Below are 12,831 nucleotides of genomic sequence, written 5' to 3' on the forward strand. Positions count from 1 at the left end.
GCTGGGCGGCTGGGAACCTGCGGTGTGGAGGAAGCAGCTTCTCCCTCCACCGCAAAGTCTACCGAAGTCTCGACGCGGTGCTCAATGATCTGCACCATCATGCTTGGGCAAGGGATCAAGCAAAAACCTAATTCCTAGGCCCCTACCTGGCGCGCCAAATGTCGGAGAGCAAATCTCCGGCGGGGTGGCGGAGTGCACCCGCCCTAAATCCTATGATGAGGAGGGGCTTAGGCGTTTTGCTTGACGGTTGGGATAAACGAGAAGAACTCAAGAACACACAAGGATTTAGAGTGGTTCGGGCCGCCGGAGCGTAACACCCCACTCCACTGTGTGATGTATTGCTTATGAGCTTGTATGAGCTTGCGAGTCTAAGGTTGAATCTAAGATTGTGATCCCAAGATTGCGTCTGTGTGTAACGTCATATGCCTCCCCTTTTATAGCTGAAGGGGGGCATGCACAAAGGTACTGGGCCCCGACATGTGGGCACAGGGACATAAAGAATATAACACTTGGAGCCACAAGTGTTTGCTGCTGGGGCAATCTTCTTGTGTCTTGGCGCCCGAGATCTGCGTATCCTCGGCGTGCAGGGGAAGCTTCTTGCAGAAGGGATGATGAGCACAATGCGCCGCTCGGCACGGGCGCACTGTTCGCCAACAGACTCGACAGGCGCGCTGTCTGCTGGACGACCGTGACGCTGTCTGCGAGCGGATTGGACAGGGCGCATTAAATACCGAGAGGGCATGTCGCCCGTCAGCGTGGTGGCAGGCGGCGCGTCCTTTCCGCAATAAATGCGGAGGCTGCACGTCTGTATGAGCCTTGCGCCAAGCTCGACCCGTTGGCTTATGTCACGGGCCACAAGCCACGCGACAGCAGTGGGTCTCCGCCTGAGCGGGAAGCGTTGGGCACTAGGGCGAGGCCTGGACACGTGCCGGCACCGGATCCCTACTCATACCGGGGTCTTCCTCGTCCCGGGACCCTACCAAGGCCTGGTCCGTATTCGGCGGGACCTGGAGCTTACTCGAGGGACCCGACATGTCCTCTTGGGAGCCCCGGACCGTTCATACAGGGGTCCAGTGTCGCTCGGAGGTCCGGAGCCATCGATGCACCCCGAGACGTATTATCTTTTCTTGCCACGTGGTGCCCCTAGGCCTGCCCATGTGGTGGGGTCGGGCGCCGCTCTCCGTATGACCTGGGAGTGTCGCACGGGTGCAGCACCTTCATACCGTAGGAGAGGGTACCCCTGAGTCAGGGTACCGACACATACTATACAATATATGTAACAAACGAATCAATGAGACACAATACCTTAGTCTTCAAGGTATAAGGATGAAATCGAAGTTTTCCAACTTGAATATGAAGATTGTAGCGGCTCTCAACGGTATGGACGAAGAGGAAAACGAGGGAGAGAAATGACTGAGCGTAACTCTCGGCCACGGAAGGGGAGTTTTATAGCACCCCAGCTCGATGCCAAGATCTATAGTGACAAGCTCGACGCTAAGATCTATGACGTCGTTTTAGGTGCCACGTCTGCAGCCACTTCAGCCCGCTATTTTTAGTGGTGAACATACCTCGACATAGACCATGACGACGAGAAAATGGTGCAAAAACTAAGTCTAAACTTGATTTTTTTTCATAAAAAAACAGGCTAAACTTAAAAAAATTTGGGCAGCCCGTCGGATGAGATTCCGCACTCGCAACCTACATTCGCGTCGACGCGTCGTCTCCACGCCGACTGAAATGCCGCCGCCACTCCTTCCTGTCATGTACCTTGTGTCGCCTCTCCCCCGCCAACTAATCATCTCCTGTAGCAGCAGCCGGCAGCAGGTGGCGGCCGCCGGCCATGGAGCTGGCGGTGGGCGCGTCGGAGGCAACCCTCAAGTCACTGCTGAGCAAGCTCGGCGCCCTCCTCGCAGAGGAGTATGCCCTGATCCGTGGCGTCCGGGGCGACATCCAATTCATCACCGACGAGCTAGCCAGCATGCAGGCCTTCCTCAGCAACCTGAGCAAGTACGAGGAGGGCCACGACGACCAGACGGAGGACTGGATGAAGCAGATCCGGGACGTCGCCTACGACATCGAAGACTGCATCGACGACTTCGCCCACAGCCTCCGTCCAGACCCCAGGGGCAGCGGCTGGGTGACGGCCGTCCGCAAGATTCTCTACGAGATCCGGACGTGGTACCCCCGCCGCAACATCGCCACCCAGATCGTCGATCTGAAGAACCGCGCGCAGCATATCGGCGAGCGCCGAACCAGGTACGGCGTCCGCGACCCGCAGCCTGGGAAGAAGAAGAGCAACTTGGGGGGCGCTACGGGGTATCTCGCTGCTGAGAATCAGGACGTGACCCGGCAACTCGTCCGCGCCCAGCAGCCTGTGGGGGTGAAGGATATGCCGGATCTTAAGAAGTGGATCCATGAAGATGGCAAGAGGGAGAAAACCGGCGTGCTGAGCATTGTCGGGTTTGGTGGTGTGGGTAAAACCACCATCGCAATGGATCTCTACACAAAATACGGGCCTGAATTCCAGCGTCGAGCAATGGTCACTGTGTCCCAGAACTCAGATCCTGAGGCGGTCGTCAGAAATATACTGAACCAGGTCAAACCACTGTCCAACAACGCGGAGAGGCGAGGCGAAGATAGCTCTGGCGCCGTCTCCTTGGGGAAGAAGAATCCAGTCATTGCAACTATATTAAGCCGAATTAGGCTGCCGTTCCCAAATCAAAAGCAAGATAATGGTGGCGGTCGTGACAAGCATGAACAAATAAAAAAGGAGTTGAAGAATTGCCTCGCAGATACAAGGTATACCTCTATCTCTACTACTATAAAACACCACTTTTCCTGGTTTCTACCTTGGTCCCTTTTCAAAAAGTCATCACAATTATTTTTAATTTAAACTACGGTCTAAACATCAACTTTAACGTCCACGCCCACCGGTTTGCACGTTTATGCAAAACTAAGGTAAAATTGTGCATAAGTCAGAGTTCGAACTTGGTTGTTGTCTCCAACAGAACACACATTTTTGTGCTTTTTTAAAACAAATACATATGGCATATAGAAACCATAGTGATGCACGGGCATTTGACTAGTTAATTAATATATACAACCCTTTTCTCTCCCTGTACCACTTTTAAACTGTTCTATATATTAATATATTATTATCGTCTACATTTGGTGCTTTATAGAAGGGCGGGCCTGGTGCAGCGGTAGAGCCTACCGTCTGTAACCGGAAGGTTCCGGGTTCGAGCCTCAGCCTCTGCATATTATGCGGGTAAGACTTGACGCTTAAAGATACCCTTCCCCACAGACCCCGTATAGTGCGGGAAGCCTACGACACTGGGTACGCCCTTTTTACATTTGGTGCTTTATATGGAAATATTTAGAACCTATTTATTACCACGCCTATTATTCTATTGCTCTAACTAGAGCATTTGATATACGAGCAAGCAAGATCCATTGTAGATTTCAATATAGCACTAATGGATACATTGTATTTTTAGGAAAAAAGTTTGGTACAAGTTTCATATTTTTCGGATAAAAAATGAATTTGACATGATTTTTAGAAATTAAACATTATTATATTATCTCTATAAAATAAATATAAAACCAACACTTAAACCAAGTTTGAGGGTGTACTTTGTCTGGTTTTTATAGTTTGAGGGACCTAGATACCTAACTTCATAGTTCAAGGTTGAAAATCGAATGCCAGTTTGTAAAATGGACTTTGCTCTTTATTCTTCACCTCTGAATATCCACATTGCCAATGTCTTCTGTCTTCATCGCAGAGAGCAGTCAATTGATTCCAAAGACATGTCTTCTACTTCACTTTCTTTTCCTTTTCCTAGTAAGGTTTTTAGTTAGCTTCAACAAGTTTTGTCCCGATATATATTGTTCAGCCTTGATACATTAATTTTGGTATCTATGCCCTGAACTTCTAATGTCTTGTTTATTTCCCTAGTTAGTAGCTTGGGTAGGTTTATGATCCAGCGCAGAGGCGGATCTACGATCCAGACGTTCGGTATTCAAAATCACATTAGGTGCTCAAAATTTTGAAGAATAAAGAAAATTTTCCCTTGTCAAAAATGTACGTATAGTGTATGGAAATTGTTTTTGTGTGAATCATGGGTATTTGACATAATGCCCATTATCCTTCTGTGCCTGCCCCTGATCCAGCGTATGATGGCAACGATGAGTAAATAGTTCTAACTTTTATGAATCATGGGTATAAAGAAACTTTTATGAAAAGTTCTATGTGTAGTCTTGACTTTCCCCACACATAATTGGGTTCTCAAGACTGACCTCACCAAACTTTCTATCCCACATTTTCTATTTCGAACTCCACTGTGCCTACAGTGCGTGAACAGTTTCGTGCAAGTCCATATACATGGACCTCGCAGGACTTGCAAACCCCACACGTAGAACAATGGTATGCACAAGTATTGATACCATCGGTGTGTGCAAATGTTATACAAACCTTGTCACAACCAAAAGCAATGTACTAAGTAGTATAATCAAGCGCTTGCAAGCACTAAGCCATACTATATATGCACCTAAACACTTTATTGGCTAGAGCTTCACAGGAATGAATCTCTATCCAAGAGTATATTCTAGTAACTCTTAACTACACTAAAACGAGCACCAACCATCAAACTAACTGTTGCTCCAATTTGACTATTTATGTGTTCGATGTACAACTAGACTGTCAGGTGCGTGCAATCGATTCAGTGTCATCATCAAACTCAATATCTCCTCAGGTCATTTAATCTTGTGAATCGTTAGACCATCCAATGCATTATGCATTTCCTTTACCAAGCTCTTCTAATCACTGGACCTTTCAATGTTCACTAACATTCTTATAATCGGACCATCTAGTGCTAAGAGTTGTGCATCATTGCTTGGTCTTCATTTTTCATTACTTTCCTCACCAATTTGTTCGGTGCATGTTTCTCCATTGTCTAGGCCATCAACTTCTTGAAAATTCTGAACTGTGGTTTATTCAGTGTGATGTCTTAGGTCTTCTAGTTGGTATTCTAGGTCTTCTCTTGTACTCTCGATCACTCCTTTGAGGTGTTTGTTTACCAAGTCCATTACTTTCATCATTGGAACTAAATGAAATATTTTAGCAAGCTATATTAGTCACAATGGTTATGTTGTCACTCAAATACCAAAATCTCATACAAGTTGTTTTTGATAGTAAAGGCTATAGGGGAAACCCCCACAACAGTAAAATATATTAAAATAATTATAAAAAAGGTGGGACAAGACTATACAATAAGAAGAACAAAACAAAAAACAGAGAATGAATAAGGAATAAAAAACAACAACTACTAAGATTTAGCGAGGTCAGAGAGAAGTTAGCCAGAGAGGCACAAGCAATTTAAGGTCTGGGCTAAATTTGAGCATCTGAAGCTTCAGCGTATCATTGAAGCAAGTCTTCTAGGAGTTGAAAGACAAGACATATTCCCTGAAAATAGCTGCATTCCGTTGCTTCCAGATTTCCCAAGCAGAGTCTACCAGAACTTCCATGAAGAAGGGATTGTGAATTGATTCCTTGTATTAGCCACCATGTGAAAGAAGTCTAGAGCATGGTCCCATTGGATACCCACAAAGTTCCAGCACTCAACACTGAAGGGACACTCAAAGAGCAAGCAATAAGTAGTCTCTTCACAATTCAGATTGCAAAGAGTGCAACTGTGATCATTATTTGTCAATGCATAACCTTTTCTCCTTAGAAGATTCTTTGAGTTGATTCTGCCTCTGAATACCAGCCAAATGAAAACTTTAAGCTTTTTGGCCACTTTTGACTTCCAGATCCAGGTAAAAGGAGGAGGTGGCTGTATACATTGAAAATTCAAATTGTAGACTCTGGTGGAACAGAAATTGTTATTTCCCCAGGAGTAAGTCCACCTGTCTTGTCCACTCATGTCACTCTGAATCAAGGCAGCAAAGTTGCTCAACTCCACATATGCCTCATGAACTTCAGGAGATAATGGGGAATGAAAATTTTCCTCGAGAGTTGGATTCCCAAGATACTCCATAAGAGAGCAATCCTTCTTTTTAGCAAACGAGTATAAGCAAGGGTAAACCTGTTTGGGCAAAGAGTTGTTCTAAACATCTTGCCAGAGAAGTATGGTCTTACTCTTACCATCATCAGCTTCGGGCATAGCAACCCCCCTAAAATGATCAATCAGTCTAGAGATGTCTTTCCACCAAAAGGAACCTTTTTCGGGAGAGCAATGGGGAATTCTACCCGATCTTTTGTGCATGTTCCTTATAAGATTCACCCAAGGTGTGTCATGCCTACCATAGAACTTATGCAGAAATTTCATCAGAAGGGCCCTGTTTTGAATTTTAAGATTGTGCACTCCCAGATCTCCTTTGCTCTTAGGAGAGGTAACTTTGTCCCAGACAATAAGGGGAGTTGATTTCACATTAACATCACTTCCTTTCTAGAGACAGTTTCTTGCACGATCAATAGAGTTGATATCCGAGGATGGGAGCTTCTGAGGCACATTGCATAAATCGGCATTGCCCAGAAAGTGGAGTTGACCAATGTCAGCCTCCCAGCCATCGATAGCCACATGCTGGTCATGTTCAACCTTCTTTCAATCTTGTTGTTGACAGGGAGATAATCTTGAACTTTAGGCCTAGAGGTCCCAATTGGCAAACCAAGATAAGTAAGGGGAAGGAACCAATTTGACAACTAAACACAGCAGCCAACTGAGTGCCTTTAATAGCGTCCAAGTTGATAGGAAGGAGGCACTACTTGCTGTAAATAACTTTAGGACCTGTCAATCCTGAGAAGGAATGAAGAATCCCCTTTAGGCAAAATAACTCTCGTTGAGATGCTTTCATAATGATCAAGGTACCATCAGCATAATTATGGGGAACTCTGACTGGCTGTGGGTCATAACAGGAACTGATAAGGTACCAATACATGCTGCTTTGTTAATAATGTATTGAAGAAGCTTAGCAGCCAAAACAAAGAGCAAAGGGGACAAAGGGTCTCCCTGGTGCACCCCTCTTCTACATTGAAATTTTTGCCAGGGACACCATTTAACAAAACAGCCGAAGTGCCTGAGCAAAGAACTGAGTGAACCCACTAATTCCATTTTCAGGCAACCCAAGTGAAAAGAACACAAACGCCTAAGAGGGGGGGGGGGAGTGAATTAGGACTTCTAAAAATCTCGTTAGTCTAGGCCACAAATAAATCTCCTAAACAAAACCAATGCAAATAACTAAACAAGAATGTGCAATCTAGGTTTTATCTAACTGTTGCTATCTCTATCGCAAAAGAGTTATGCAATCTAAGTTCTAATCCTATATTCTACTGAGAATGGTAAGATTGCAACTTAAGTAATCAATGTAACTGTAGAAGCTAAAGAGCAGAGGTAGAGATTGCAAACTCCCGTGGACGCATCGATATTTTACCGAGGTATCTAGGACCGTGCAAGGTTCTGACTAATCCTCGTTGGTGACCCTACGCAAAGGGAAGATCATGTGAGGGCTAAGCATCGGGACAGGTAACTCCGTAGAGAGCCGCAGTGATAGGATTATAACTCCTACCAGAGAGACTGCACAGATTGTAGGGATGAGGCGTTGCGGGTTGGCGCAGGGGCGCCGTGACCGGGCGCTTGGCGGACTGGCGCAGGGGGCGCTGTGGCCACGCTGTTCTTCGGCGGACGCTGGACGACGACTTTGGGAGAGGAAAACTCGACTGCTTCCTTTGGAGGAAGTAAGCTAAATAGTTTTCTGCTTAATTCATATAGACTTATACTCCCTTCTAGTCCTTATCTAAAGAGATCAAATCTGAGATCCCCTCTTCTCTAACAAACCTTATCTAACTAATCTGCATGAAATCCCCTCTTTTCTCTCTAACAAACCTTATCTCCTTAATCTTCTAATCCTTATCTAACTAATCTGCATGCCTATTTTTGGCCGCCGCTCTGCTGTTGTCCGATGCCTGTAGTGGCGGCCGGTCATAACACTCCCCGCCTGCGCCCTGGCTGTCTGCTGCTTCATGTGCCTTTCATTTTTGTTTCCATACATGATACTAGTAGAATGCGTTAATAAGCCAAATACCAGTATTCATGTATATTGCCACCACATAGTGCCGGCCTCTAGTCAAGCATGCCCTCTCCCAAAACATCTCCCGAATCCAAAGCCCACTCAACATTTGTGAGACTGCTATGTGGAAATATATGGTAATCCACTAATCCTGATGTGTGTTTGTTTCGTATTCCTTGACAGGTACTTACTGTTAATTGATGATGTATGGTCATCATCAACATGGCAAAGTATTTGGAAATATTTTCCTGAAGAAAATAAGAAGGGAAGCAGAATAATTGTCACCACACGGTTTCAAGCTGTTGCCACGACATGCTCTGCACATAAAGATCAAGATCATATTCATTTGGTTGATGTTCTTTCCGGTGAAGAGGCCAACAGTTTATTCATCAAAACCTTGTCCGAGTGTAGAGGTAATAGTGCCAGACAATCAAACCAGACCAAGGTGCCAGACAGAGTTTGGCAGATGTGTGGTGGCTTGCCGTTGGCCATAGTTACCATGGCAGGTGTGGTGGCATCCAAGCCACTGATGATCAGAGATGAATGGATTGCCGTTTGCAATTCCTTGTTTCCGGAGCCAGAAAAATGTCATAAACCAGAGGAATTTATGAGGATAATAAACTATTGCTACAACGACTTGCCTAGTGATCTCAAGACTTGCTGTCTGTATCTTAGCATATTTCCTAAGGGCCGTGAAGTTAGCAGGAAGCGGCTGATTCGGAGGTGGATAGCGGAAGGTTTCGTCAGTGAGAAGCAAGGTTTGAGTGTGGAGGATGTTGCTGACACATGCTTCAAACAGCTCATTGAAAGGAAGATGATGAGGCCCGTTGAGCACAACAGCAATGGAAGCGTCAAAAGTTGTCGGGTCCATGACATGGTACTTGAGTACATCATTTCCAAGGCAGCAGAGGAGAATTTCATCACTGTGGTCGGTAGCCACTGGTCCATGTCAACAAGTAGCAAGAAAGTTCGTAGGCTCACTATCCATGGCAGTGACCCCAAACGTGCAAAGAATGTTGACAGTATGAACTTGTCACATGTCCGATCACTGACTGTGTTCGAGAACCTGGACAAACTGCACTTCAAATCATTTAAAACTGGAATAGTGCAAGTGTTAGATCTCGAAGGCTGCAAAGGTTTCAGGGAGAGCGATGCCAACGTTTCAGACATATGCGAAATGATTCTACTTAAGTATCTGAGCCTACGGAAAACAGACATAAAAAATCTTCCCAATAATATTTCCAAGCTCAAGTACCTAGAGACTCTCGATGTTAGGGAGACAGAAGTTAAACAGCTGCCTACGACTGTAGGGCAGTTGGAACGGATAACTAACATCCTTGGTGGTGATAAGAGAAGACAGAGAACCCTGAAACTTCCTAAGGAGCTCAAGGGAACAATGAAATCTTTACGCATATTGTCGGGGGTTGAGATTGTGGAGGGATCAACAGCTGCATCAGACTTCAGTTACTTCACTACTCTGAGGAAGCTGGCAATTTACAGGATCCACCACAATGAAGATATATTCAAAAATTTGCTGTCCTCGATCCAGTACCTCAGTGGTTATTCACTCCAAACTCTTTTAATCGTTGATGAGTCATCTGAATTCTTCAAGACCCTGGAGTCAATGTCGCCATCCCATCTAACTGACCTGAGAGCTCTGGAGCTGTCTGGCAAATTGCTTTACCTTCCAAAGTGGCTCGACACTCTTCAACATCTTGTGAAGTTAACGCTTTCAGCAACAGCCCTATGCACTGATAACTTTTTGGTCATCAGAAAACTGAACTCGTTGTTTTCCCTCACCTTTTCAATCAGCGAAAAGCAAGACCCTGCTTTGGCAGCCATTCTTGAGAAAAATAAGTCAGCTTCAAGAGGAGAAATCGTTGTGCCAGCTGGAGGCTTCAGTAAGCTCAAGCTGCTTCGGATATTTGTTCCTCTTCTTCCATCCCTTACCTTCTCAAAGAATGCTACACCACATCTGGAAAGGATTGAACTGCGTTTTAAAAAGCTGGAAGGATTTCATGGTGTGGATGAACTTGGAAAGCTCCAAGATGTGGTCTTAACAGTTGACGGGCATGCAAGTGAGAGGACAAATTCGATACTAGACGGATTGAAGCAGAGGCTAGAAGGAAAGTGCAACCTCATTGTCAACAAGTATCACGACTGATTGAAATGGATGTAAACATATTTCTTTGAGTAGAAAGATCACCAGCTCATTAGGTAAATAAGCTTTGTGGCTGTACACAAACCTAGGTGTTTGACATCTGGATTCCTTTCGTGTTATCTTCATTTATTGTTGGCTTTATGTCGGTTCGGTTTTGTAACATGTCAGACAAGAGTGAATTTTTTTTAGACCAAAGGCCAAACTTTAGCACCATCTTTTGTTGAGTACATGTTCTATATGCTCCCGGGCATCTGTTGTGGATTTTTTATATATATAAATGCCACCGTTTTGAATATTGACGGCTAGCAGCTATCGCCACTCTCATTTTGCAGATTTGCAGTAAAGGGTCGGAGACACGGAGACGGCTGCATCCCTAGACTCCCATAGGCCGACCCACCGCAAATCCCACAGCCTCTTATGCTTCATGGTTCTCGGCCATTTCAGGTTCGGTTATTTCGAATCCACATCCATGTGGATTGAGGGATCGAGACGGATTTTGACTTGTTATGGATTTAAACCGACTCAATCCCACTTAATCCACATCAATTAAGAGCGAACCGAACAAGCTGTCATGGTTCTCGGCCATAGCTGTAGCGAGCATGTATAACGGAACAACTTTCTTATATGATGTAAGTGCATTCTTAGTAATAATTAAGTAAACAACGTTCTCATATAAGTTTGGATGAGGAAAAAGCATTTTAGTGGACATCATTCTCATATAAGTTTGGATGAGGAAAAACTGTGCGCTCGGTTAGATCCAAAACATTTTAGTGGACATCATTTTCATTGGATCTCATTTAGCAATCTTTAGTTTTTCTATTTTCAAACAATCATGAGTGGATATATATATATATATATATATATATATATATATATATATATATATATATATATATATATATATATATATATATATATATATATATATACACGTATCATATGTAAAAGGTTCTCCTGTGTAAACATGCTAACACATCTTAACAACCTTTAGATCCAACGCAAGATTATCAGGTGGGATTAAGATTAGCCTTTGATTCTGGATCCAAAGGTTGTTAAGGTGTTTTAGCATGTTTACACATGAGAACCTTTTACACAGGATACGTTGCCATACATACATATATATAGTTTATCTATTAGGAGCCTTAGGCTTCTAAAAAGTGATCGAAAGCCCTGATCCAACGCCACCTTTCGGTTCAACCGCACTGATTTTTTTATATTTTTGACCTTTTTTATGAAAAATATGCATTTAGACCCCTGGATGTTTTATTTCAGTATTTGCACCCGAATCTCGGTGCCTTAACCTATGGCGCCGAGTGCTGACGTGGCGGTGGCGTCGAAGGATGGCGTGTTTTCTCACGTGGCTCCCTAGCTCGGCGCCATAGATCTTGGCACCGAGCTAGGATATAGCGTCCGAGTGCAGGTCTTCCCTATTCTCTCTTTTATCTTCCCGACGCAGCCCCCCCGCTGCCTCGCCACGCCGACTCCATCCCCGAGCCACCCGGTGCCACGCCCTCGCCACGTGTCGTCCGCCGAATGTAACCGGGGAGGTCAATTACAGAGGGTATCACGTCGTCTTCGTCGTGCAGCGACTCGTTATGGATGTCGATCCCTAGCCAGCGTTGACGTGCAACTGCCTATGCCTCCTATGCAGCCGGACGTTCACCGTCCTGTTCCTGCAGTTGGACCTTCTACAGCTGGACAGAGCTCCTCGCGATCGACGCGGGATACGTTTGCAGACGTGGACGACGACAACGACGCTGCTGGTCAAGACCTGATTGGACCGTCACAGCTGCAGGACGCTCCCACAACTCAGCCGTTACAGCTCACACCATGTAGACGACGTCCACGTGACCCATACGCTCCAGGCACCGACTCTCTTGGGGCCAAGAGCAAGGGTAAGACTAGTAGGAGGTGAATTCTATAGGATGTGGACTTTATAATGAAAACTTTTTGATGTGGACCTTATGATGACAACTTTTGATGTGGACCTTGTATTAAGGACTATGTTATGTGGATTTTGTCATATTTTGTGTTATTTTGTGATGTATTATATGCTGAAATGTGGTGATATCTTGTAATATGTGATTATTTCAACTGTGGTTGTTACTAAAACAAGGGAAACTCTTGCGAATTTTTTTTTGTGATTTGGAAATAACGTGACAATGCAATAGAAATAATACGGATTTGAAACATTAGGGTTTTAAAACATTTTGGATACGAAAGTACTACATAACAAACTACTAGCTTGTTCAATCAGAATCACAATCTATAAGTAACTCATCTTCAGAGTCATCTGTCGCGCAATCCTCAACGCCAACCTCGTTCCACTTGCTGCATTGTCCTGCATCACACTTTTCCGCATTTCTCTTGTAATAATTGGCTTCTGCTTCATCTGCAGCTTGGGAGAATAGCTGATTCTCAGCCTCAGCCTCATCACTCTTCTGCTTGTAATAAGCGGCCTTTACCTCTTCGGTGGCCTGAGACATAAACTCGTCCTTCTCCTCTTGAGCAAGTAATCCTGCCTCAGCTAGTGCGATGAGCTCACTCAACCTTGATGTATCGTCCTCCTCTTCCCCATGCAATCCTGCCTCTGTGAGAGCGATAAG

General features: G+C 44.9%; 1 protein-coding gene across 2 annotated transcripts; it reads left to right on the forward strand.

The window, feature by feature from the left end:
* Nucleotides 1-1,431: 1,431 nt before the first annotated feature.
* On the forward strand, nt 1,432-10,944 carry LOC103630086 (disease resistance protein PIK6-NP). Of its 2 annotated transcripts, XR_554822.4 has the most exons (3): nt 1,432-2,799; nt 8,248-10,281; nt 10,558-10,944. XR_554822.4 is itself a non-coding variant. In XM_008651179.4 (2 exons), the coding sequence occupies exons 1-2, from the start codon at nt 1,841-1,843 to the stop codon at nt 10,226-10,228; spliced, it is 2,940 nt and encodes a 979-aa protein (XP_008649401.1). In that variant the 5' UTR covers nt 1,432-1,840; the 3' UTR covers nt 10,229-10,520. The 2 variants fall into 2 exon arrangements, 1 of the variants encoding a protein (XP_008649401.1); XM_008651179.4 differs by lacking the exon at nt 10,558-10,944 and having other exon boundaries at nt 8,248-10,520.
* Nucleotides 10,945-12,831: the final 1,887 nt, after the last annotated feature.

This window comes from Zea mays, chromosome 6, assembly GCF_902167145.1.
Source record: "Zea mays cultivar B73 chromosome 6, Zm-B73-REFERENCE-NAM-5.0, whole genome shotgun sequence".
NCBI classification, from domain to species: Eukaryota; Viridiplantae; Streptophyta; class Magnoliopsida; order Poales; family Poaceae; genus Zea; species Zea mays.